General features: G+C 51.2%; 2 protein-coding genes across 4 annotated transcripts; both read right to left on the bottom strand.

Annotated features, from left to right (window-relative positions):
* Positions 1 to 523: 523 nt before the first annotated feature.
* Positions 524 to 13,034, bottom strand: paplna (papilin a, proteoglycan-like sulfated glycoprotein). 3 transcript variants are annotated; one of them, XM_029832785.1, is made up of 28 exons: positions 12,893 to 13,034; positions 12,537 to 12,741; positions 11,495 to 11,555; positions 11,322 to 11,428; positions 9,987 to 10,047; positions 9,517 to 9,619; positions 9,318 to 9,448; positions 8,684 to 8,807; positions 8,529 to 8,609; positions 8,292 to 8,464; positions 7,949 to 8,072; positions 7,735 to 7,861; positions 7,566 to 7,631; positions 6,127 to 6,331; positions 5,873 to 6,049; positions 5,646 to 5,796; positions 5,492 to 5,572; positions 4,838 to 5,027; positions 4,676 to 4,760; positions 4,426 to 4,552; positions 3,930 to 4,347; positions 3,130 to 3,288; positions 2,895 to 3,022; positions 2,656 to 2,707; positions 2,425 to 2,571; positions 1,973 to 2,100; positions 1,684 to 1,792; positions 524 to 1,501 (listed from the first exon to the last, which is right to left on the bottom strand). In XM_029832785.1, the coding sequence occupies exons 3-28, from the start codon at positions 11,543 to 11,545 to the stop codon at positions 1,162 to 1,164; spliced, it is 3,645 nt and encodes a 1,214-aa protein (XP_029688645.1). In that variant the 5' UTR covers positions 11,546 to 11,555; positions 12,537 to 12,741; positions 12,893 to 13,034; the 3' UTR covers positions 524 to 1,161. The 3 variants fall into 3 exon arrangements, with proteins under 3 accessions (XP_029688645.1, XP_029688646.1, XP_029688647.1); XM_029832786.1 differs by lacking the exon at positions 12,893 to 13,034 and having other exon boundaries at positions 11,322 to 11,425; positions 12,537 to 12,807; XM_029832787.1 differs by lacking the exons at positions 7,566 to 7,631; positions 12,893 to 13,034 and having other exon boundaries at positions 12,537 to 12,806.
* A 3,215-nt stretch (positions 13,035 to 16,249) lies between these two features.
* Positions 16,250 to 24,179, bottom strand: psen1 (presenilin 1). Its single transcript, XM_003978483.3, has 11 exons — positions 24,039 to 24,179; positions 23,432 to 23,516; positions 20,296 to 20,600; positions 19,900 to 20,041; positions 19,454 to 19,521; positions 19,152 to 19,372; positions 18,655 to 18,753; positions 18,427 to 18,519; positions 18,178 to 18,351; positions 17,741 to 17,859; positions 16,250 to 17,629 (listed from the first exon to the last, which is right to left on the bottom strand). Exons 2-11 carry the CDS (start codon positions 23,465 to 23,467, stop codon positions 17,474 to 17,476), a joined length of 1,413 nt encoding a protein of 470 aa, XP_003978532.1. The 5' UTR covers positions 23,468 to 23,516; positions 24,039 to 24,179; the 3' UTR covers positions 16,250 to 17,473.
* Positions 24,180 to 24,187: the final 8 nt, after the last annotated feature.

Raw genomic sequence — 24,187 nt, 5'->3', positions numbered from 1 at the left:
ACCCGTTTGGGCCGTAAACAGGAAGCAGCATCTGTCACGTCAGCCAGCAACAGGAAATAAGCAGGTCACACACACACACACACACACACACACACACACACACACACACACACACACACACACACACACACACACACACACACACACACACACACACACACACCCTCTGTAGTAATGTTGGAGCTCATGAGGAACGATGAGAAACACTTCTCTCTCAAGGTTCAGGCCACTGTAGCTAACTGCTAGCATTCCAGCTAACACCCATGAGGGACCCGGGTCAGAACCAAACAGACCTGAATGATGGACCAGGACCTGTTGAACTCACGTGTCCTGCTGGTCCATGCAGAGTTTAGCTTTCCTCTTTTCCAGGGTTAGGGTGCAGCCACAGGTGAGGGCTGATGAAGGGCAGGTGTGGAAGCTCAGGTGAGCAGATCACCTGACTGCAGGTGTGTGAAGGAGCAGAGTTCTACCTCCACTGTGGGGACCTTTCAGGGCCGGTTCAACAGAAACATCTGAGGAGGCCTTTCAATGAAAATATTACTTTTATTATCAAATCCGACATAAAAAACTGTGATGAGAAAATAGGACATTTGTTCAGTGAATACAAAATAGACTTTAAAACCAAAATAAAAGCAAACAAACCAAAGGTTTAAATGGCTTAAAATTCAAACAATGAATACGTCTCTAAAAAACAGAGAACTGACACAGTAGCTCCATCCAGTGAATAAGGTTCCTAAAGATAAATAACTGTTCGCATTCAACAGCCTTTACGCTTTATAGGGACTTTGATTTTGAAGGCCTGTCTGCAGCTGCTCCCAGGACTGTGTCCCGTCTGTGTCCCGCCTGTGTCCCGCCTGTGTCCCGTCTGTGTCCCGCCTGTGTCCCGCCTGTGTCCCGCCTGTGTCCCGTCTGTGTCCCGCCTGTGTCCCGCCTGTGGTCCGCCTGTGTCCCGCCTGTGTCCCGTCTGTGTCCCGTCTGTGTCCCGCCTGTGTCCCGCCTGTGTCCCGTCTGTGTCCCGCCTGTGTCCCGCCTGTGGTCCGCCTGTGTCCCGTCTGTGTCGCGTCTGTGTCCCGCCTGTGTCCCGTCTGTGTCCCGCCTGTGTCCCGCCTGTGGTCCGCCTGTGTCCCGCCTGTGTCCCGTCTGTGTCCCGCCTGTGTCCCGTCAGCCGCGGCGCCCTGCAAACCTGGCGCTCCTCTGCGAGTGCCTGGTGCAGCTGGCGCAGCAGAAGCTGGAGTAGTAGGAGTTGGAGCACAGGCGCGCGAACACGATCAGCCTGCAGTTGGCCAGCTCGGGCTGGTCGGAGCAGCCCGGGGGGGCGGCCGTGCCGGCATCCGCAGCTCTGGTGACGTGGACCTGGGCCGTGGCGCTCACGGAGTAGATGCCCGTGTAAGCGTTGCACGTGTACGTGCCCTCGTCCGAAGGCTTCACCTGCTGTAGGAGCAGGCTGCCGTCAGGGGACAGCAGGACGCTTCGACCGTCCGGACGAACCGGGACGCCATTTCTGTTCAACAAACCAAAAACCACCAGAAATTGACCCGGTGACCTTTTCTGTGACTCTGGGATGGCGTCAAACATTGTTTTAGACAAAAAGAAGGGAATTATTCATCTGATCCTGACTGTTGTGATGTTTTGGTGCCCTTTTAGCTGTGTGGGTCATCATTGATCACTGAGCAGCGTCGCTACCTGGACCAGCCGATGCTGACGTTGTCCCCCGACACCACGCAGGGCAGCCGCGCCGCGCCGCCCTCAGACACCTGGATGTTGTTGGGAGCTGTGGTGATCCTCAGATCAGCTGCACAAAACACATTTAAACTAAATGGGGATTCCTGGGTACACTGCCCCCTGCTGGCCACCTGCTGGAACTACACGAGCAGGAGTCGCAGCAGTACAGACAGACAGACAGACAGACAGACAGACAGACAGACAGACAGACAGACAGACAGACAGACAGACAGACAGACATTAAACTGACTTTGGACCCTGAGCTGCAGCTGTCTCTGCTCCAGCTGCTGCTGCGTGGACACTGTGCAGGTGAAGAGTCCAGCGTCAGCGGCCTTCAGAGCGCTGATGCTCAGAGAACCGTCAGGAAGCTGCTGATACCTGAGACACAGAAGGAAACAGTTTCAGGGGAGCCGAGGCTCCTCCGCCCCTCCGTCCACCCGCCCCTCCGTCCACCCGCCCGTCCCTCCGTCCACCCGCCCGCCCCTCCGTCCACCCACCCGTCCCTCCGTCCACCCACCCGTCCCTCCGTCCACCCGTCCCTCCGTCCACCCGCCCGCCCCTCCGTCCAACCGTCCCTCCGTCCTCCCGCCCGTCCCTCCGCCCCTCCGTCCCTCCGTCCACCCGTCCCTCCGTCCACCCACCCGTCCACCCGTCCCTCCGTCCACCCACCCGTCCCTCCGTCCACCCGCCCGCTGCAGTTACCTGGAGTCACTAGAGATCTGTCCGTCTTTGGTCCACTGGATGCTGACAGACTGAAGTGCCGACGCTGGAACTATCTCGCAGGGAAGCCGGGCAGTTTGTCCGGACCGCATTTCCAGCAGAGACGAGCCGGATCGCTCGATACTGAACCTGAAACATTCCCAGCAGGATGAAGCTGATGTCAGACAAGTGGAAAACAGACATTTGGGTTTCCTGAACAAGGTCCCAGCTTACCGAGGAGAACCGTCTCTGGGGAGGGAGGTCGGGCTCGGCTGAGCGGATCCTTCTGTGACACATGACGGGGACACGTAGAGTCATTGAACAGGTCAAGACTGGAGGTCAGGACAGAAGCTCTGACCTCGTCCGTGACCTCAGCACCTTACTGCCGACGGTTTTGACCCGATCTGGCCCCAATTCGACCGAAATCAGAGAGGAAAGAACAGGAGGACTTTGAGGAAGGGTCCTTTGATCACCTGTGACAGAGAGGTAGATGTAACGGTGGTCTCGCTCCTGCCCCCGCGTCGCCACACACAGGAACCAACCAGAGTGGAGCTTTGTGAGGGGGCCGATCAGCAGGGACCCGTTGGGCTGCTGGTGATGCCTGAAGAAAAAGGTGCATCAAAAGGTGCATCACAGCCCCCAGGCTCTCTGGGGAACCCCCCCCCCTCCCATCACGTGTGCACGCGATGCCGCTGAATGTCCCCGGACCTGCTGCTGGACAGAGGGACACCGTCTCTCCTCCATTCCACGGAGACAGTTGAAGATGGCGGCGGGCTGACTCTGCAGGGCAGCACCACTGTTTGGCCGACTAAAGCCTCCACCGAGGACGGGTCGCTCTTATCGATGGTCACTGCACCCACCGTCAAACTGAAGACAAGACACGTACGAGGACAGGAGGAAGAAGGAAGGACGGAGACAAGGGAGAGTGAAGAGTCACCGTTGGAACTTTCTTTAGGTGCCACCAAGGAAAGCATAAAGAGCGCCCACAACCGGCGTGGGAGGTTCATCCCAGACAGCTCAGGGAGAAACAGAGACAGAAGCAACCGGCTAACGGGCTGAAGACCAGACAAGGACAAGGACAGCTTTATGGGGCAAACTGCAAAGAAAAAGAGGTGATCCAAACAGACGCGAGGTGAGACGAGAGAGGACACAGCAACCACCAGAGAGGAGCCTTTATTAGTTTGATCCCACCACACAGAGCCCACAGTGGTGCACGGCACGACGACATCAACAGCACAATGTCCAGAGGCATCGGGCAGCTTCACGCGTCCTTCAGACGTTGTGTTGGGAATTAGAACACGATGTTGCTTCTTTAGCAAGCGTGACTGACAAAGCACAGCAGCACCAACGAGACATACAGAGTGGAAATATTACCAGGCCGCACATTAAGGCACAAATAACAGAGACGTGCGCGTGATGTCCATGATGCACGTGTGTAGGACAAGTGCTTCTTCTGCTTCTCAGCAGGGAGTCCCGTGGGGGCGGGGCTGGGACACGGAGCTTCTTACCTGGCCGCAGGGCCGCTATGCTGGGCCGCGGTAGCAGGGAGAGGACGACGGTAGCGCAGCTGGATTCTACCTCTGCGAGCGTGCGTGGCAGCACTGGAGGCCTGTCTGCGGGCGCCGCCCTCAGGGGCGCCGTGGGCCGTGAACACTCCCCCCATGCTGGGTGAGCCGCCGCCCGGCGATCTGTCGGGGCCAGAGGCGTCTCTGGCGGCATCGGCGGACCTCTGGTCCGGATGGCTGGGCGCAGGAACCTGACATGCCCTCTGGCACTCTTCCTGGGTCACAAAGTTGTTGCTGTTGCCATGGCAATTACCAAACCAGAAGTGCACGCACTTGGAGGAGATGGTGTCGTAGTGGTAGCGGGGGACCCACGTGCTGCAGGAGCCAGCAGCGCGAGGCAGGGAGCAAAGAGAGCGCTCAACTGGAGGACGAAAGAGCACGTCACAGAAGGGCCGCCTGCGGTCACGGCGTCCAGCCAGGATGAGGCCCGTTCTCCTACCGTGATTGGGTGGGTTGGGGCAGCCCTCGCCATTGGGTCCTGATGCAGGCGTGGTGCGGTCATAACAGCATCCGTAGGTGGTGGAGCGGCACTGAGCTGCATTCTCGGCGGGAAGAGACGGAGCATGCTGCGGGAACATGACGCCACAGGCACTTTCTGTTTCTATAGAATAACTCAATCTGAACGGGACAGATGTCAACAGCTCAACGCTTCACCTTGGCTGGCGTTAAGGTGCTGCCAGTTTGCTTACCGTGGGCGCAGGAGCCACATACTCCTCGCAGCCTTCTCCGTTCGGGCCCTGAGAAGCCGTCGCTCCGTCCCGGCAGCAGCCGTAACTGAAATCCAGACGATGGCACTCGTAAAGTGAGGAAAGCTCTCACACACACTGTGATGACAGCTGAGAGCTAGAGACCTGGAGCGAGTGCAGGAGGGCCGGGCGGGAGCCGGGTCCCGTGGGCAGCCGAGGCCCTGCGGCCCGCCGGCTGGGGTGTGACCATCGGGGCAGCAGCCGTAATAGGACTGGCTGCAGTGGGGGACGGGGGCGGCGCTGTGGGGGTCGTAGAGCCTGTTGGTCTGGGTCAGCTCAGTCTCAGGCCTCTGGGCTAAGATCAGATCAAGTTCAGGTGTTTAGATGCTGGCAGCTATTGTGCTTCTGAACACACAACAGAAGAATAACACACACATAGTTGGACCACACAGAGATGACGCCGCGCTTGAGGAAGAAGGACAATCACACAGGAAATGATCACAAGTCCGCACACTCCAAATTCCTGACCAGTGGGCCGATGCTGCGTGCCAGAACATGCCAGACACACCAGGCCAGAACTTGCACAGCTCACTGCTTCAGAAACATTTTAATCGCCCTGACAGTGTCCAGGGACCCCTGAAAACCCGTCAATCAGGGCTGGATAATTGGTGCTTGGACAGGGGCTGAATGTGGGACTGATGGGCACAAAGTGGCAAGACTCGTACGATTGGGGGGGGCCGCACGGGTTCCACAGAAATATGGAGTGAGATCATCGGAGCTGTGGTTGGTGCTCTGGGACAGATGCTGGACCAGCTGTACCTGTTGGGTGCGCTCGTGCGTATGGTTGGAAAATGCGCTGGGTCTTGTTGTGTCCTTGGGGGTCCTGAATGCTGGGGGCCACTGCACAGAGAGTGAAGGACGCTCTTACGTGGGTTCCTTTAGCAGGTCAGAGCAGCAACGTGGACTCACTCACTCTGTGGCCTGTGGCAGGGCTGCGTGTTGCAGCGCTCCACTGTGGGGGGCATCAGGTGGCCACTGCACTCATGCATGGGGAACAGGTTCCTCTCTGGGTCCGAGCAGATCACCTCCCGATTTCGAGAGCCGGATCCACAGCTCCTAGAACACTGCCGGGAAAAGATACAGCCTTAATTCTGAGAGGAAACCAGCCGCCACAGCAAGCAAACATCCTCATGTCCTCACCAGGCCCCAGTCGCCCACATGCCACGTCATGTGTGTAGGACAGGACGCCATTTCACAGCGCTGGACAGGATGTGGACGCAGACGATGGGCGCAGGACAACTCGTCTACTTTCGTGCCTCTTGAGTCAACACAGGTGACTTCTCTGCTCTGCTCACCTGATCCACACGTGACTGAGCACTGCAGGCACAAAGTCTTACATCAACTCCACATTTCCATCGTGCAGACGTGCTCCACAAACCCATTTCATAACTCACCGCGCTCCAACCAGCCACACGATAGTCTGGACACGTGTGCATGTTGCATGTCTGCAAAGAGGGCGGGGCCTCAGCATAGGCGGCACAAACGGCGTCCTCAACGACACGAGGGCCAGCGGAATCCTGGGAGACGCACTCCACGGTGCGCACCTGAGAGCCCCCCCCGCAGGAAACAGAGCAGGAGTTCCACTCACCAGTTCTCCAGCTGGGGAGACGACCGGGACAGACAAGACGAGGAGAGTCGGAGGTTGTGATAACGATAACGACACAGCAAACCAGCTGCCTCCACCATGTTGGTGTTTATCATAAAGATACAACCTAAATCCATCAAATAAAACAACAAGCCTTTTAAAGCTTGGCTGAGAAGCTGCTGATCACTAAGCACTGACTAAAGCACACCTGAAAGCAGCAACTACAAGCAGCAAGCCCACATTTCATCTCCAGTATCTCCACAGCCTTCACCTACTGTCGCCACTACAGGACACAATGAGGGTGCAGTTAACCACACCCAAGCTTCATGAACATCTCAGGTTTCTAGGCAGCAGCAGCAGCAGCTACAGCAGCAGCTACATCAGCTACAGCAGCAGCAGCTACAGCAGCAGCAGCAGCAGCTACAGCAGCAGCAGCTACAGCAGCAGCAGCTACAGCAGCTACAGCAGCAGCAGCAGCAGCTACAGCAGCAGCAGCTACATCAGCTACAGCAGCAGCAGCAGCAGCTACATCAGCTACAGCAGCAGCTACAGCAGCTACAGCAGCAGCAGCTACAGCAGCAGCAGCTACATCAGCAGCAGCTACATCAGCTACAGCAGCAGCAGCTACAGCAGCAGCAGCTACAGCAGCAGCTACAGCAGCTACAGCAGCAGCAGCTACAGCAGCAGCAGCTACAGCAGCAGCTACAGCAGCTACAGCAGCAGCAGCTACAGCAGCATCAAAGAATGCAGGAAGTACCAGAGAGTCGCTGCTGGCTCTCTACTACCACCACACCATCCCACTCAGATGTTTACATGGCGACCTTTAACCTAGGAACACCTCACAACACACCAGAAACACCAACAGACACAGACAAAGGTTTGGTAAAGCAATCAGGCAGCAGCCCAGCTCAGGAAGGGCTCCGAGAGGCAAATCTGGCATCAGGTGAGCGCCAAGTGTGACTGGGACAAATGAGGAGATTCTGACATGAACCACTGCCTCATTCCTTCATTCAACACAGAAACATCTAAACAGACGCAAACAGGTGTGAAGGGGGAGAACCTGTGATGGAACTGTTCTGAAACCGAGAGGGGGGAATCGAATCTCTGCCACTGCTATTTTGGCCTGAGAAGAGGATCTGAATCCTCAGACTTGTTAAGGTTTTTGCAGGAATCATAGAAGGGTGGTTCCAGACTCTTGAAGGTCATGGTTCAGCTCTCCCCCCGGGTTGGGAACACAGACCCTGTTACCTCAGCACATAAGCTCTGGGTCTTTCTGAGGATTTCCACAACTGTGGCGGATACAGGTACGCCATCCTTCAGACAGTTATAACAACAGTCATTACAGCGGCCCTCAGCTTTAGACGTGCAGGTTAAACTCTATTTAAATGTCCCCTGGGGCTATCTGTCTGTAATTTACCTGCGGGTCTGAGGGCACGGATGGGGATTGCATGTGCGGTTGGACTGTGGCCTCTGCAGAGATGCACAGAGGTAGTCAGGGTAGGCTTCATTATCAATGGTGCAGAAGACCAGGCGGGACTGGTACCCTAACGAAGGGGGACAATTCCAGAGCTGCCATTAAACGTGATGGAGCAAAGATGAGGGGGGGTGTGCTGACGTGTCAAGACTCTTACCTGAACCACACTCGCTGCTGCAGGAGGACCAGGACCCCGAGCTCCAGTAGTAGCCCTCTCTGGAGCGTCCACGTGGAAGGTAATAGTCATACTCCACTCCTTGGTTCAGCTCCTGGCTGATCAGCTGAGAGGAGACGTCACGTATAAGAATTACAACGCCACAATCATCTCCACCACGAGTCGGAACGTGACACTCAGAGCCAGGGTTCCATCTGTTTGACAACATGATGCAGTGGAGCTGTTCTGCTCATCACACAGATCAGAATAACGCTGCGGGAGCAGGAATTCTCTCGTTTTCAGACTTTTCAAAGACCACTGGGAGACGAGGCATGTTTCCTCCCACCTCGACCACGAGAGGTTCGGTGGTGGGGCCGCGGCCGGTGATGCTTTCAGGGACGTTGTCACCCTCAGCTCCTCGCTGGTAGTACAGCGTTGTTCCAGCGATGGGCGTCGCCCTGGAAAACTCGATGACCCAGTGGCCGTTGAGGTAGTACTCGCCGCGCAGGTTCTTGATGGCTGAACACGCACAGAGGTTAGTCAGCGTCTGAGGATTGAAGCTGAGGTTTCTCCAAGAACCCACCAAGGTAGTTGCGTGTGGCCACTGTCTCTCTGATGCTGATGGTCGTAGCTCCCACAGGGATGATGAACATCTGGTTGTAGCCTTGAATGATGAGGACACGAGGTTCTGAAGGGGTCTGCGTGTGTGCTGATTAAAGCAGTAAAGGTGCAGCGTACCAGTCTGCAGGTCCTGCAGGGAGAAGCTGTTGTGGACACGGTAGCAGGACTGTCCGGCCCCCCCACACTGCAGGCAGGGGTCTTCCTGCTGAGAAGACTCCAGCATGTTGTCACAGCCCAGACGCTGCAGAGGCGAGACAAGTTTCATGTCACCTTTACCTTTATTAAGTGGTTAGCATTATTTCCAGGGTTTTGGGTGCTGTGACAGTAAATATGGATCAAATGTATTTAGAACTAGTCCGATTTACCATCAGACGGGTCGTTGGTGGGCACTTAAATCAACATTTAACGAGGGAGTCAAGTCCTGCAGTGACCATAAAATCGATATTTTAAACCCAGTTTAACCCCGGGGCCAAATGGGTCGGTTCAGGGGCCAAACCGAGACAAAGTAAAAGATCCGGGCGCGTGTGAGAAGACGGTGTTCCTGTAAAAGTGGTAATAAAACACTGAAAGTGGGAGGACTGGGACTGGGAGGCGTTAGGAGGTTTTTCAAGTCCCACGACTGTCGTCACTGTTTTCATTCTAATCAATGATCAGTTCTTAATTGATCAGAGTTTGCACGGCTCCATTATCACGTTATCAATTCGTTGTGTTACTGACTCATCTGAAGGTGCCGTTCTGGCTTCGGACTCACTTTACATGCTCCATCCACACAAATGTCCCTCCTCCCGGGACGGCAGGGCGTGCCGTCAGCAACGGCGCTGCGGTGGCGGTAGAAGAAGTTCTCCCCTCGGGGGGAGCAGTTCAGCTCGCAGGGATTGTCGGCTGTCGGAAACAGAATGATCTGAAGTCACTGGAGACACAAAGGCCAAAGCGCCGCCTTTGATCCTGACCTCCGTAATACGGGAGCCACTTGTAGCGCTTCCCCTGGAAATCTGTGCCGTCAAACTGGGAGCACTGGTCTTCACGGAAATCACTGGATCCCTCCGGACACTCCTGAGCAGGAGAAACACGCGGGTCACTGATCTCATCGGAGACGTTCGTCAGACTGGATCTACACTTTCATGTGCCTGGATCACATTACATCCAGGAAGTGGTTTTCCTCTCTTCCATTGTGTGTTTGAGCCACGTTTTGTGTGGAAAAGGTCACTTCTTACTTTACTGACAGTTTCAGAGGTGTCATTTGGCTCCACACAACCCCCCCGAGGTTACTGTTCAACATAAAGAGGCTCTACCCCCCCGTGGGGAGTAGCTCCTGATCTGGGAATGGGCATTTACACGGTTCCAGGTCCCCGAGAGGTGCTTAAAGGCTGTAGAATTTGTTTTTGTGAGGGTTTGGTTTCTGCCAGACGTGTTTGCTCACCTGGATGTTGCACAGGCGGAAAGACTTGTCTGGTCCCACACAGTTGTGTCCTCCATCAGCCCTGGATGCAGCAGATGTTTCACTCACCAACACATCCTCCAATCTGACCCAAAAGGGCCCGTTTGTGGTTCCTGCTCTGACGGCCTGGCTCACATTAATCGCTACTACGAGGAGTGTGTGCAGGTGGATCAGCATGGGCTCAAACACGATCAGGAAGAAAGGTGTTACAGCAACGCAAGCACGACTCAGACTGTCTGCCGGGCCAGAAATAACCGGCTTCAGCTCTGACGTTACCAGACATTCCTCTTTAATGTGCGCCTTTAATATGGGCTCTCCACCCTCGTGGCCACGAGCACAAGGCTTGTGCAAACATCAGCTCACACGCCAATATGAGCCCATCCTGCAGACATGCAATAAAGACATGCACGTGCCTCTCACCACATCCATCCACATGAAGCCTCCAAACTACACCTGGTGTAAGGTGGAGGCGTGACAGAAAAGGTCATCAGATTATGGAGCAGAGCTGTTCCAGTTAGTCAAACAAGACGTGACAGCTCATGCAGGAGGTCCAGGAGCAGCGCGTCACTCATCAGTCAGCGAAAGAGAACAGTCAGACAGACTCACTGGCTGACTGTTCTCTTTAGGACCTCACCCTAAACCAAGCCTGCGATGACAGGGGATCACACTCACTCTTCCCGTTATCCACCGAGGTGAATCAGAAAAGTGTTTGGACATGTTAAAGCTAATGTTCTGCCCAGGGGGGCCAGTCTGAAGGTTCCTGTTGCTCAATGATGGAGGCAGGCCTGGACGGGGCCCGGTTATGCTGACAATACAGCCAGCAGTAAACACGGCTATTATAATTGGAGATTCATTACAGGAGCAGCAATCAAGGACTAATGAAGAGAAATCATCAAAGCAGCAGACAAGCAGATGCTCTCCTGGAGCTTCTCCACAGCAGGAACGCTGCAGCTGGAGCTGAGCACCTGTGGCCTGACTGGGTGGCAGCGAGCAGCTGATGGGATCTGCCCCAGCCTTCCGCTGTCAGACCCCAGGATGGGCTGCTGACAGCCGGCGTCCCTCCGCCCTCATCTCCTGCCCTGATCCAAGCCTTCGGTGCAAAGGTTCCACTGCTCGTCCCAATCATCTGCAGACAGCCTTAATCTGGGGGGGTTGAGGCTCTGAGCCCGCGTTCCTCCCCCAGCCACCGTGTGATGAAGAAGATGAAGAGACCAAAATGAGCCTGACTCTGGATCCTCATCCTGTTGCTCAGATGTAAAGAGGAGCCAGCATAATTATTCATCTATGCACGCCCCCCCCCCCCCCCCCCCATCGTACCTGCTGGTGATACAGCGCCGGGTTCTGGTGGTCACACCACTGCCGCAGCTGCGGCTGCACTCCCCATACGGGCCCCACGAGTCCCAGTAATCTGAACTGGGAATCTGCTGAAAAGACTGTGTTTTAAAGCGCTGCCTCGTCACAAAATGGCTCTTGAAACGTTTGGGTGTTACCAGGACGACTGGAGGCAGCAGCAGCTGCAGCGTCAGCAGGAGCAGCAGCATCTTCTCGTCCCTGAAACAACAAGAGTCACGATTAAACCGTTGAGCAACAACAAACGAGCTCAATGGGACGGAGCCAAACGACAAGGGAGCAGGAACCTCTCCAGCCTGATCACAGCTCCACGTGTCCCCGTTAGTTTCTGTAGGAGGACGAGCAGGTAAACATCATGTATGTGGTGATCACCAGGCTGGAACTGCTGGTGGAGGTTTGGACCAGGAACAGCAACGTCAGCGCCGCTACTGTCCCTCCTCCTTCCTCTTCTTCTCCTTCTTCTTCTCCTCCTTCTTCTCCTTCCTCTTCTTCTTCTCCTCCTTACTCTTCTCCTCCTTCCTTCTTCTCCTTCTTCCTCTTCTCCTCCTTCTCCTCCTCCTCTCCCCCTTCCTCTTCTCCTCCTTCCTCTCCTCCTCCTTCCTCCTCTCCTCCTTCCTCTTCTCCTCCTTCCTCTCCTCCTCCTCCTTCCTCCTCTCCTCCTTCTTCCTCTTCTCCTCCTTCCTCTCCTCCTCCTCCTCCCCCCCTTCCTCTTCTCCTCCTTCCTCTCCTCCTCCTTCCTCCTCTCCTCTCCTCCTCCTTCCTCCTCTCCTCTTCTTCTCCTCCTTCCTCTTCTCCTTCTTTATTGATATTCTCCTGTTATTTCCCTCCTTTATAAACTCCAAATCCTTCTGTTTCAGCTTTACTGTCGGCTCATTACATTTTTGCTGACGACAAACTCATAAATTACTCCAAGCAGCAAATTAAAACCCCATAAAGGAAATAATGGGAAGTAAAAAGTTTAGAGTTAAACATGTTTGTGCAAGATAAATGACTTTATTAACAGTTGTGGCAGCTCATAAAGCTTCATGCTGGAGGCTGTTAACACTTTTTCACGACCAAGATTTAAAAATCTATAAGTGAAGCAGGACATTCTTTAGAATCCGTTGTGAGAATCGCTCGTTTTCTGTCCTTTCTGTCATGGTTTGTGTGGCTTTTATGCCTGAATAACTCTGCGCAACTCACCCGCTGGATTAGAAACGCTGTTCTGTGGCTCCTGGCGGAAGAATCGGGCGGCAGCGGCGGCAGCGGTGCGACCGTCGGCTGGCTTCTCTCCGCGGCTTTGAGCCGAAGAGGGCAGCGCTGTCCTGGACGGAGCCGAGGGGCCGAGGGGGGTTCGAACCGGCAGCCTTCGGTCTGGCTCCCTCTTCCGTCCGCCGCGCTGTTTTCTCTGTTAAACAGGAAAGCGAAGAGAAGAAGAGAAAGTGGCGACGTTAAATCCCTCCGCGCCGTCTTCCGCGCGCTTTTAAGGAGCTGCTCCTCGCGACAGAATCCGACTGTAAAGTCAAGCTGTAATTTACAGTGTAAAAATAACAACTAACCAAAGTGTCCGTTTGTGTAAACCTCCTATAATCACGGTTAACCTGCCATAATCATGGTTAACCTGCCATAATCACAGTTAATGTTTGGGAAGAAGCCTCGTCCCACGATAGAATTCCCAGCGCCAGGCAACAAAACACTCAACTTTAAACTTTATAGCTCTGGGACGAAGCTCAAGCGATCAGTTTGATCAACCCAACCAAACTTTAAAATGCATCTAATTTGGCCATTAAACAATCTTGGATTTGAGGTGTGAAGATAAACCACGCCCACCTTTATTGTCACTGGGATTATTCTCCTTAACTGGCAATTTTATTTCAGATTAACACTTTTTTAGCCTTTTAATTTAACATCTAATTTAGGGTTGATTGAAAACCGCCGTAATTCGTATTCTACTACTCTAATCCCCATTTTATTGATACTTTTTTTTTTTTTTAAAGCATTTTGTGTAGCCAGCTCCTTCCAGTGGAATGCTCCATTTATTAACTCACTTCTTTATTCTGATGAACAGACAGCTGTGTCTTTATCATACCTGACAGTTTCCTGACAAAATCAATATTCTCTGGAACAAAAGAAACTATTCTGGAAGTTTTAATCCACTACACTGTCACTACAAAGCAGTGCTGGTGAGCATTTCTATCAATTAAAATGTCATTAAAAATAAATCGTTGCTGTATATCCTCAGCTGCTGAAAAGGACCTCAAATAATACTACAGCACGCAAGATCTATGCATTCTATATATGTGATATGATACATGCTGTAGGGTTGTGGTCTGGAATGTTAGAATTACATGAGGAAATATGGGCATTTTGAGCTTAAAAAAGGAACGCCTGTAAATATGAAACCAACCAGAACCCTGCCAGAATCCCACAGGGATCTGCTCATGTAAAAATCCTTTTCTGGTGTTATGAGTAGTTTTGATTTAGGATACAAGAGGGAGGAAGACCAAATTCCATAGAATGAAAAGTACGAGCCCAACAGCCTAAAGCCACATGCTTGTTTTTCTGGTCATGCTGAGGGATCATTTTCTATCTTTGGGTCAGACTCAAACACCGCGTAAGTTCGATGGACCATCACACAGAAATGAAAGTACGTCCTCCCTGAAACACCCTTTGGCCTCTCGACACCGTGTCCACCCAGATTATCTGGTTTACACAGCTCAGGCAAGGCACAAAGATTAGCCCAGGTCAGGCAGGCTTTTACGCTAACTAACGTCCCAAACGAGAGCGGAAACAACAACGAAGCTTAGCCACTGTTGTATTTAGCAGTTTATCAGACATATTGCGGCGTATACGACGTTGAAGGAGTTGAGCTAACAGATGCTGAAAGATGAGCAAATTGTAGTTTCAGCTCCAGTTTTAGCTTCACACAAGACACCTTTTTGATCCAACACTTTATTTTGACAGAATTATTACTCTTATTGTACAAAGATTCTTGGGACTTGTGATTTTTGATGAATCCATACTGAACAAACCATTATTTATTCTAAAAAAACCCATTCTGTGCTGTGTTCTCGTGATGCTGGTGTGCTTTAGAGGCAGCAGAGGCAGCCCCACTGCTGGCCAGTAATGGATAATGAGGTCTTTTTAACACTTTGAAGTCTGCACACAGCAAACAGAGGTGGCCACACACTGCTGCCAGAGCTCTGAGCAACTAAAATAGCCCACTGGCTCTTATCAAATAAAATCTTTATGAGAGCTGTGCAGACATGTTTATCTTATAATTACAGAAACCTCTGGAGCACAATTCCTGGTGCACAGGCTTGGCTCAACTTTCAGCAAGATTCCAGAGTTTCCGCATCCGCAGCCGTGCAGTTTTGACTCTCGTTAACTTTGGCCACGGCCTTAAAGAAGCCCTAATCGCAGGATTCCACTTCACATTCAGTTAGATCACTAAGCTTTACATCTACTCCCTCTCAACATACACGGAGGGAGGAAAAAAGACTCTTTCTGGGTTTGAGAACGCAGCTGTGAACAGTTTGGTCTTCCACGTCCACCCAGCATTCGGGGACCTTCAGCGAGGAGCCCTTTTCCTCCGCGACTGCGTCCTCGCTCAGAGCTGACGGCTGAGCTTGTGCGCCTGCCTCTCCTTTGCGTTGAACGCATACTTTGTGTCCTGTAACTGTTCTATAATCTCCTTGGCTTCCTTCATCTCAGCGGCGAGCTGGTTGTACTTCTCTACCAGCTCCTGGTTCTCCCTGCGGAGCTCCACCACCAGCTGGCTCAGCTCCTCACTTTGCTTCCCACAGTGCAGCTTCAGCTGCTCCATCTCTGTCAGCGTCTCCTCCATGTGCTTCACCAGGCTCTCCAGCTTGTCCTTAGACATCTCTGAAATGAGTAAATGCCACACGATGGAGGCTTTTCTTCTCCCCGTGTGTCTTCTTTCCTGCCTGGAGTGATTATTGAGGTCTTACTGCTCTGAGACGGAGCAGATATTCCTTCTGCCCATTAATCCCCTTAGTGGAGCTATCCTGGGAACCTTCTAATGCACATTAGTGTGAGACACGATTTCATCTGCTGCTTAACTCCCAGCATACAAAGGAAGAGCGGCTCACTAGTCAGTGAACAAGCTGAAAGAAATCTTTCATCAAAGTAATGATTTTGGAAGCTGAACATTTAAAGCTGGACGGGCTAGAAAAGCCCTTCACCTAAGAGGGTGAAACGTTAATCTGCCCAAACAGCTTGAAGACGTCTGTCCAGGCTCCTGAATCAGCCTCAGGAGCCTGGAAGGTTGAACGTGTTCTCCAGGATCCGGAGATGAGGCCAGGCTGTTAGGTAAGTGTGAGGACAAAAGTTCTGGCTCAGCTTTTATACTGTGCGACTGTCCTGGGGAGCAAGGCCAAGCCGTCACCATGGTGACCGCGTCCAACGCTCCAGGCGATGTGCCAAGCGCGCCTGTATGCCAGCTGGCACGGAGGCAGCGGCGTGCGCGACATGCCTGCGTATGAACACAGAGGAATTTCCACAACGTTCCCACCGTCTGCCGAGTCGCCTCACGTCAACGGTTCCGCTCATACACGAGAGACAATATCGTTTTGTAACGGTGATCAAGTGGGAGAACCAGCTCCACGAGCCGATCTGCTCTGACCTTTGACCTCTGCGTGTCAAGTGGAACATGGACAGCGTTGGGATAAATATTTTTTAGGATACTATTGAACTAAAAGTTGAATAGTTAGATAAGCATTTTTATAGCTTCTTTTCAGCAGTTGCTAATTCTTCACATCTGCCAAAGACCTTAATTAACCGTTAACTATTCTGCTAATGTGAAGCAGCACGCTGATAGATGCTAAAGGTCATTGGTAAAGTGATAGGTGCTGTGTTAAGGTGACACTCCATTTATGATCCAATGCCAAACAAGATGTTTTCTGTACTGTTATTTATTTAAAAAGTCACAACTGAATAACATTGCATAACACAAATGCATGTGGAGGACAGAAAGTCAAACCCAACATGTTCCCTAGAAAAGGAGGGGAAGAGAAATAGGCAGAGCAAATGTCAAGTAAATGGTTCCCTCCTGATTTTGTCTCTGAACCACGAGAGCGACCCTGCAGCGGCAGCACAGCTCGACCGCCTCGGCGTCCAGAGGAGTTTGGGTTCGTACGCCTCTCCGGTCACAACAATGGGGATTTTGATCAGATATGAACAGTTTGGTTCCTTTATAGCAACAACGCTCGTTAACTGGATGTTATGTTCTTAACAATTCAAGTATCAAATCCAACCAAAATCTAAGTTCTCATTCAGCAGGATTTAGTTTTACATTCAAATGTTTTGCTTCAAATTTGTGCCAGAACGATAAGAATTGTTACAAAAAATAGTTTCTTCTCTACATACTTGGAAAAGGAGCGCGGGTTAGGATGAAGTTGTGTTGTGTAGCATAGTTTCAGACAGCACCAGGCAGGAGTCATGAGGGTAGACGTTAGCCTAAAGGTCCAGAGTTACGATCCCCGGACAGGTTCAGGACAAAATAATAATCCAGGTGAGGGAAGAGGTTGGACAGCACGTTTCTGTTCCACAATAACAACAACTGTTACCAAAATGCCCTCGAGCAAGGCACTGAACCTTCGACTGCTCCATCATAAGTGATCAGTGGCTGACAGTACATGACTGACCCAGCAGGCAAGTCTCAGGTGTGTGTGTGTGTGTGTGTGTGTGTGTGTGTGTGTGTGTCTGCCTCCTCTGCACAGTGATGTCATATTGAAGCTGAGCTCTTGAATCAGTGCTAGAGAGGATGGAATCTTGCTCTTTTACCCTGTGGAGAGCATCCTCCAGGGGTTGACCTGCTGGGACGTCAGACTCTGGGTTTAAATGTTGAGGCCTTTTCAAATCTTATTTGGAGTTTTGGAGTCAGGAAAAAGAGATTGAATCAAAGTCTTTAAAGAAGAGTAAATGAAAGTGTCTCTTTTTTACACAACAGCTTCCGCCAAGGTGTCCCTGAGGACGGCACCTACTGGTTGGAACGGCAGCTCCCGGGTGTGGAAGTGTGGGTGGGAAACAGCCATCATGTGGGGGGGGGGGGGTTCCCTGGCTGTGGGGGGCTGCTCTCCTGTGGTTGACTCTGTGGGTGAGGATGTTTATGGGAGCTGCTAAATGTAGAACTGGTGCAGGGCCAGCTTGTCCATGAAGGGCTGAACCAAGTTGTCTGTGGCGAAGTAGAAGACCAGGCCGAAGAAGATGGAGATGGGCAGCGCAGGGAGCGCTTTCTTGAAGATGGCGAGGAGGAGCAGAGTCAGACACAGGCCCTGCAGTGGTGAAGACAGTTCAACAGAGGAGAAACATGCACTGTGACTACAGGATGCTAAAGGCTAGCTAACGTGCTGAGGCCCTCAGAACCTCGGGCTGCAGTCACTCACGATGAGGATGGCCACGAAGCACGCCAGCGTGGTGTTCCAGTCGCCACTGGCCGTGGCAGAGGCCTTTCCCACCAGCATGCTGTAGAAGATGAAGTCTCCCAGCCCCAGCTTCACACCTCCTGGGAACACAGGAAGACGCCACAATCAGGGTGGGGCCCACCACAGCCGAGCCACCCCCCCGCAGAACTCTAGTGACTTCAGCAACAAGAGCTCTGCCCCGTATTTAGCCGCGCTGCCTGAATATCAGGGACATGAAGCCCAGAACTGGCTTAAATGTCAATCATTGGCTGAGGCCGTCAGAAGGGAACACATGGAAACTTCTTCAGGCTCGATACAAATGCCAGATAAGCTCCAGAGGCGGAGGAGCCTGAAGTGAGACTTCAACAGCGTCTCCACAACACAGCTCGTTAAATGGTGTAAATGAGGTCTGGACCCACTCTCTTCATCGTCATCTTCAGCAGCAGGTCGGGCAGAGGGCATCTCCTGGATCTCCTGCCGGCTCTGCTCGGTGGACTGGAGGGTTCCCAGCTGGTGTTCCTGCTGACTAACCCAGGAGGGGGTGAAGCCTCCATCATCCTGGGACAAACTGGAGGGAGTCGGGGACGCCACGGCTACAACCAGAGGACACACGTGAGATCATGGTGCCAGTGTTCTGCCCTGAAGGCCACGATCAGACACAAGCCCACCTTCTTGGGTCTCCTGTTGAGGCGGTGCTGCGTCTGTGGAGCTCCTTTTGGGCCTGTCGGTGTCTGCCATGTTGACCAGCCACACCATCGTTGCTGGGAAGCAATATTTAGGAATTATCAGCAGCACTCTGACTCCGGATCAAAGGAAGCGTCGAGGAGGGCTCTGAACCCCGAAGGGTCAGATGTTCCCCCGTCTCCCCTCTGCTTCAGAACTAAAACAAGTCTTACAAGAGTAGATGAGAGCTGGAAAGATGGGCTCGTTCCTCTCCTGGGCCGTCTCCACCAGGATCCTCAGAGGTCCTTTGGGACAGAGCACCGCTAGCAGATCTGAGGAGACCACAGAAGAAACAAGCCAGACGGTGCCGTTAACCAGCAGAATCAAGGCGCTGAAACCGGTAAAGTCCCCAACAAAGAGACACACGAGTGACTGCTGAGAGGCCGGTCAGCAGGTTTAATCTCCTCATCTACAATGATTCAGCCAGTAGGAGACAACGTGCTGACCTGACCTCCGTCGGGAGGGATTTCTACACAAGCATGAACCTTAAACCAGATGTGTGATAAATAATGAGTATCTGTATCAAAAGAAACCAAAGAAAGTAACTTTGACTGCTACTCTGAGCACTCAGACTTCCGTAAAAGTGGTTACAGAAACATCTCGCTGGTTCCCTTTTTCTCCCTGAGTATTTCTCAGAACCAGAAGAACAAGAAAATGGCTGGAGACTCACCATAAACAGATATGACGGCTAATATGAGCCAGGCGGTCCACTCTGGCAGGTACTTGATGAAGACCAGAGCCATGAGGGCACTGATCATGATGAGGTAGGCCTGCTGGAGCCGCAGTGGTCCTTTCCAGTGAATGCACATCATGCCAACCACCCCGAAATTCCAAATTATTATTGCTACGGTGAAATAGTCCATGGCCAGGTTGTAGGTCTTGAAAACTTCTCTGTCAGACAGGAGAGACGTCACACAAAAGCCTGGAAAGACCCCATACATCATCTTAAAGTGAGATTCAATGTTGCCTTACTGGAGGTAGATGTAGGAGAAGAAGAAAAGCAAGAGGAGGGAGGAGAGGAAGAGCCAGCCCTGGATGACCTGTGGTGGCAGAGATCAGTCAGCAGTCTACAGGGACAAAGAGGCTTCAAAGGTCTCTTCTGCCAGATCCTCCCCACACACGGAGCTCCAGCGCCAGCATCAGTGACAGTGTGGTGCCCGAGCAGCAAGGCAGGGGCCTGGACGTGGCCCCCGCCCGGCGTGGCCCCCGCCCGGCGTGGCCCCCGCCCGGCGTGGCCCCCGCCTGCCGGTGACATCTGAGCTGTCACCACTGCTTATTACCCACATTTGGCTCTTCACAACACACCAATGTCGGAATGACAATAACACGAGTTTTACTGTGAACCCGAGCGCCGCCTGTCCTCGCCCCCCCATCTGATCCTACCGGAGCGCTGCAGGCGTGCAGGAAGCGGCGTGTACCTTGTAGCAGCGGTATTTGTACAGAACCACCAGCACCAGAGTCATGATGATGATCACAGTGATCATGATGGTGGCGTTCAGGATGGAGTTGAGAGCTCGCTGTGCCACCGTGTCCGTGTCTTCGGGGAAGGGTGTGTAGATCCTGTGGTGACACGCCACATTCATAAAAGAAGAGGAGAAACAAGATTGCGTGTTATCGGGTTGCTAATCAGCTGTTAGCACGACCATAAAAGGTAAATGACAAGTTAGCTTGTGTGTCTTTTCACATAACTTTGATGCGATTTTTGTTTGAAATTTGAACTTGTGGGCCTTGACAGTGCACGTGGCCATAACGCCCCCTAGTGGCGTTTAAGCTTTGCTACATTTGATCCGACCGCCATGGCCGACAACACTCACAGTCTCTGCCCGTCATTCTGGGTGTAGTAGGTGACCGACTTAATGGTTGCCACGACAACAACCATGCAGAGGGTCACGGGAACAAACAGCATGATGACGTGCTTGGCCCCGTATTTCAAGGTTAGCTCTTCGTCCTCGTCCTCCTCAGTCTCCACCACGTGGGCAGCATGGGTGGCGGGGGGCTGTCCATTCTGCTCCGGTCCACCTTCACCATGCCCACCTCCTCCTCTGGACCGTGATCGGGTCACGGACACCTCCTGTGGCTGCACAGCGGGTTCATGGTTCACCACGCTGGGCTCTTGGTTCTTTAATTATGAGAGAAAAATCACTTTGAATCACAAGTTGAATGCATTTTTACACATCAGCCAACACTGGAACCGGTACATGACAGTGGATCAGATCCCCCCCACCCCCACCCCCACCCGCCTGAGAGCCAAAAAAGCCGAATCAAGTGATGGCTTAATTTTCCAACTGTCAGGCAGGTGGAGGCATGACTGAGGCTTCCCAAAACCACGAAGGAGACACCAGCAGGAGTGTAAAAGCACACAGGCCTCAAGTGTAAATGAGCAGCTTCAGCACAGGGCACCTGCTGCTGCCATCAGTCACTTTAGTCACAGCTTTTCACCAGTAACGATGCCCAAAACCTTCCAAACTTTGTGGAGAATGTTTGTGCACGAGGATCTAAAAGTGCCCCAGGACTGAACTGAAGGTGTTTCTGTAAAAGACAAAATTGCAAGATCACCCTTGGGTCAAACCGTGGTGGGTGAGCAGCCCTCGCCTCCCCAGGTGAGAAGGTGATCGCCTGCTCCGTGCACCAGCTCAGTTAGAGCACAGGGACCAGGCACCAGCAGGGTTAGGGTTAAGGTTAAGGTCAGGGTCAGGGTTAGGGTCAGGGTCAGGGTCAGGGTCAGGGTCAGGTCAGGGTTAGGGTTAGGGTCAGGGTTAGGGTTAGGGTCAGGGTTAGGGTCAGGGTCAGGGTTAGGGGGGTCAGGGTCAGGGTTAGGGTCAGGGTCAGGGTCAGGGTTAGGGTTAGGGTTAGGGTTAGGGTTAGGGTCAGGGTCAGGGTTAGGGGGGTCAGGGTCAGGGTTAGGGTCAGGGTCAGGGTTAGGGGGATCAGGGTCAGGGTTAGGGTCAGGGTCAGGGTTAGGGTTAGGGTTACGGTCAGGGTCAGGGTTAGGGTTAGGGTTACCCACTCTGCATGATAATGGGCTATTTTAGGGAAGTACCTTCATATTTCAACAGGATATTGCTAATTGAGCTTTGAGCAAAGGAAGCTCACACCTCCACCAAACACGGTGTGATCCAAGGTCAGAAGATACTGTCGGCTGCTTTATGATCAAAGCCTTTTGGAGATCCCTCTGGAATCCACAAGATCACCGAACGCCGATCAGCTTTTCCTTGGCCCTTTATCAATGTTTCCTGAACATTTCACCAGAACCCTTCAGAACTATTTGAGATATTTTGCTGACAGGCAGACAAACGGCTGTCACGTGACCTCCAAGGTGTAGGTTAACAATAATAACATAGAACAGTTTTACAAGAAGTATGAATTTTGGATCCTAAGAGAAAAAAGAAGGCATTTAATCAGCAACAGTGCATGTGGTCACTGTGCTACTTTCAGTTAAATATAATTAAAAACGAGATGACATCACAAGACGACTGAGTGCTTTGTTTCTTTAGGAACGACAGCTGGGAGCTCACTGATGCCACTTCGCAGGAGAAGGATTTTTCTCATGAGCACAGAGGCGCCCTTTAATCAAAATGCAAAGCTGCCGGAGATAAAGGAGCAGAGTCAGATGCTTGGGGTGTGAACTGAAACCGGACTTTGGCTTCTCCACGAGCATACGAAGAACACGCCTTCCTTCACAAGGCCCGGGTCATCTGACCAGTGCTTCCGACAACACTTGTTATTTCATCTGATTCCTGTTTCACCAGCCAACGTTGGGCCATCACAGACCGAGCTGCATGTCATCACCACGGAAACACTTGGATGGAAATGGATGAACCCATATGCTAATTAGTATGAGCCAAAAATCACCACTAGCAGATAAGAGAGTTAGTTCTGCTGTGATGTGTTCACAAATATTCACAATATATTCTATTGTACTGAGTATTCACCATGTTATATTCTATTCTACTGAGTATTCACCATGTTATATTCTATTGTACTGAGTATTCACCATGTTATAGTCTATTCTACTGAGTATTCACCATGTTATATTCTATTGTACTGAGTATTCACCATGTTATAGTCTATTCTACTGAGTATTCACCATGTTATAGTCTATTCTACTGAGTATTCACCATGTTATATTCTATTCTACTGAGTATTCACCATGTTATATTCTATTCTACTGAGTATTCACCATGTTATATTCTATTGTACTGAGTATTCACCATGTTATAGTCTATTCTACTGAGTATTCACCATGTTATATTCTATTGTACTGAGTATTCACCATGTTATATTCTATTCTACTGAGTATTCACCATGTTATATTCTATTGTACTGAGTATTCACCATGTTATATTCTATTGTACTGAGTATTCACCATGTTATATTCTATTCTACTGAGTATTCACCATGTTATATTCTATTGTACTGAGTATTCACCATGTTATATTCTATTCTACTGAGTATTCACCATGTTATATTCTATTCTACTGAGTATTCACCATGTTATATTCTATTCTACTGAGTATTCACCATGTTATATTCTATTCTACTGAGTATTCAAAATGTTATATTCTATTGTACTGAGTATTCACCATGTTATATTCTATTCTACTGAGTATTCACCATGTTATATTCTATTGTACTGAGTATTCACCATGTTATATTCTATTGTACTGAGTATTCACCATGTTATATTCTATTGTACTGAGTATTCACCATGTTATATTCTATTGTACTGAGTATTCACCATGTTATATTCTATTCTACTGAGTATTCACCATGTTATATTCTATTCTACTGAGTATTCACCATGTTATATTCTATTGTACTGAGTATTCACCATGTTATATTCTATTGTACTGAGTATTCACCATGTTATATTCTATTGTACTGAGTATTCACCATGTTATATGCTATTGTACTGAGTATTCACCATGTTATATTCTATTGAATACTCACCATATTGTTCTCGATATCCTCTGCATTGTTTGCCATGGTTGGCTCAGCTGAGACTTGCTGTCACATGCAAACCAAATTCTTTTACCTTTTGGAAACACATCAGGAGGCAATTTAGCGGCAACACTGATGATGATCAAGTTGCAGCTTTTTCAAATACATACAGGAAAAGGAAACACGTCGAATAAATGCAGGTCGAAATCACCTGAAGTTTGCTTTATTAGCACTATTGCTGTCTCACTTTGATCAATATTTGGAGCAGATAGAATGGAACATCTCCTTTAACGTGTTTGGTTTTATGGACGGACGGACGGACTCTGCGCAGGCAATGCTGAAAAAGCATCAATTACCGCTAGTAACAAAATAATTACCAGGAGTGGTAAGGTCATTTAGTAGAATTGTGCTTTGAAATGACTCAGATCTAAGGTGAGCGGTGAACGTCTCTGCTCATCGTGACTTCATACAGATTTCATCACAAGCGAAGGGCTAAAACGGCCATTTAGAACTTACGTTTATGTCAGGAAGCGACGGCGGTCCCGGGTGGCTAATGCTACACGGCTAAGATAAAACAGAGTGCTCGGAATACAGAGGACAACATGCTAGACCTTACCTGCAATGTTGAAGGGTTAAATAGTAAATTTGATGGTATCTGAATTGGGTTCCAAGCCCGGGCAGCTTCGAGTCTTTCTTGTTCCTGTCCACTCTGGGAACATCCGGTAACCGTGAAAACAACTTCCGGTTGTCTCAACTCCGTGATGC

This window comes from Takifugu rubripes, chromosome 2 (assembly GCF_901000725.2).
Source record: "Takifugu rubripes chromosome 2, fTakRub1.2, whole genome shotgun sequence".
Lineage (NCBI taxonomy): Eukaryota > Metazoa > Chordata > Actinopteri > Tetraodontiformes > Tetraodontidae > Takifugu > Takifugu rubripes.
The sequence above is the reverse complement of the archived record's forward strand: the minus strand, read 5'-3'. Positions and strand labels throughout refer to the sequence as shown.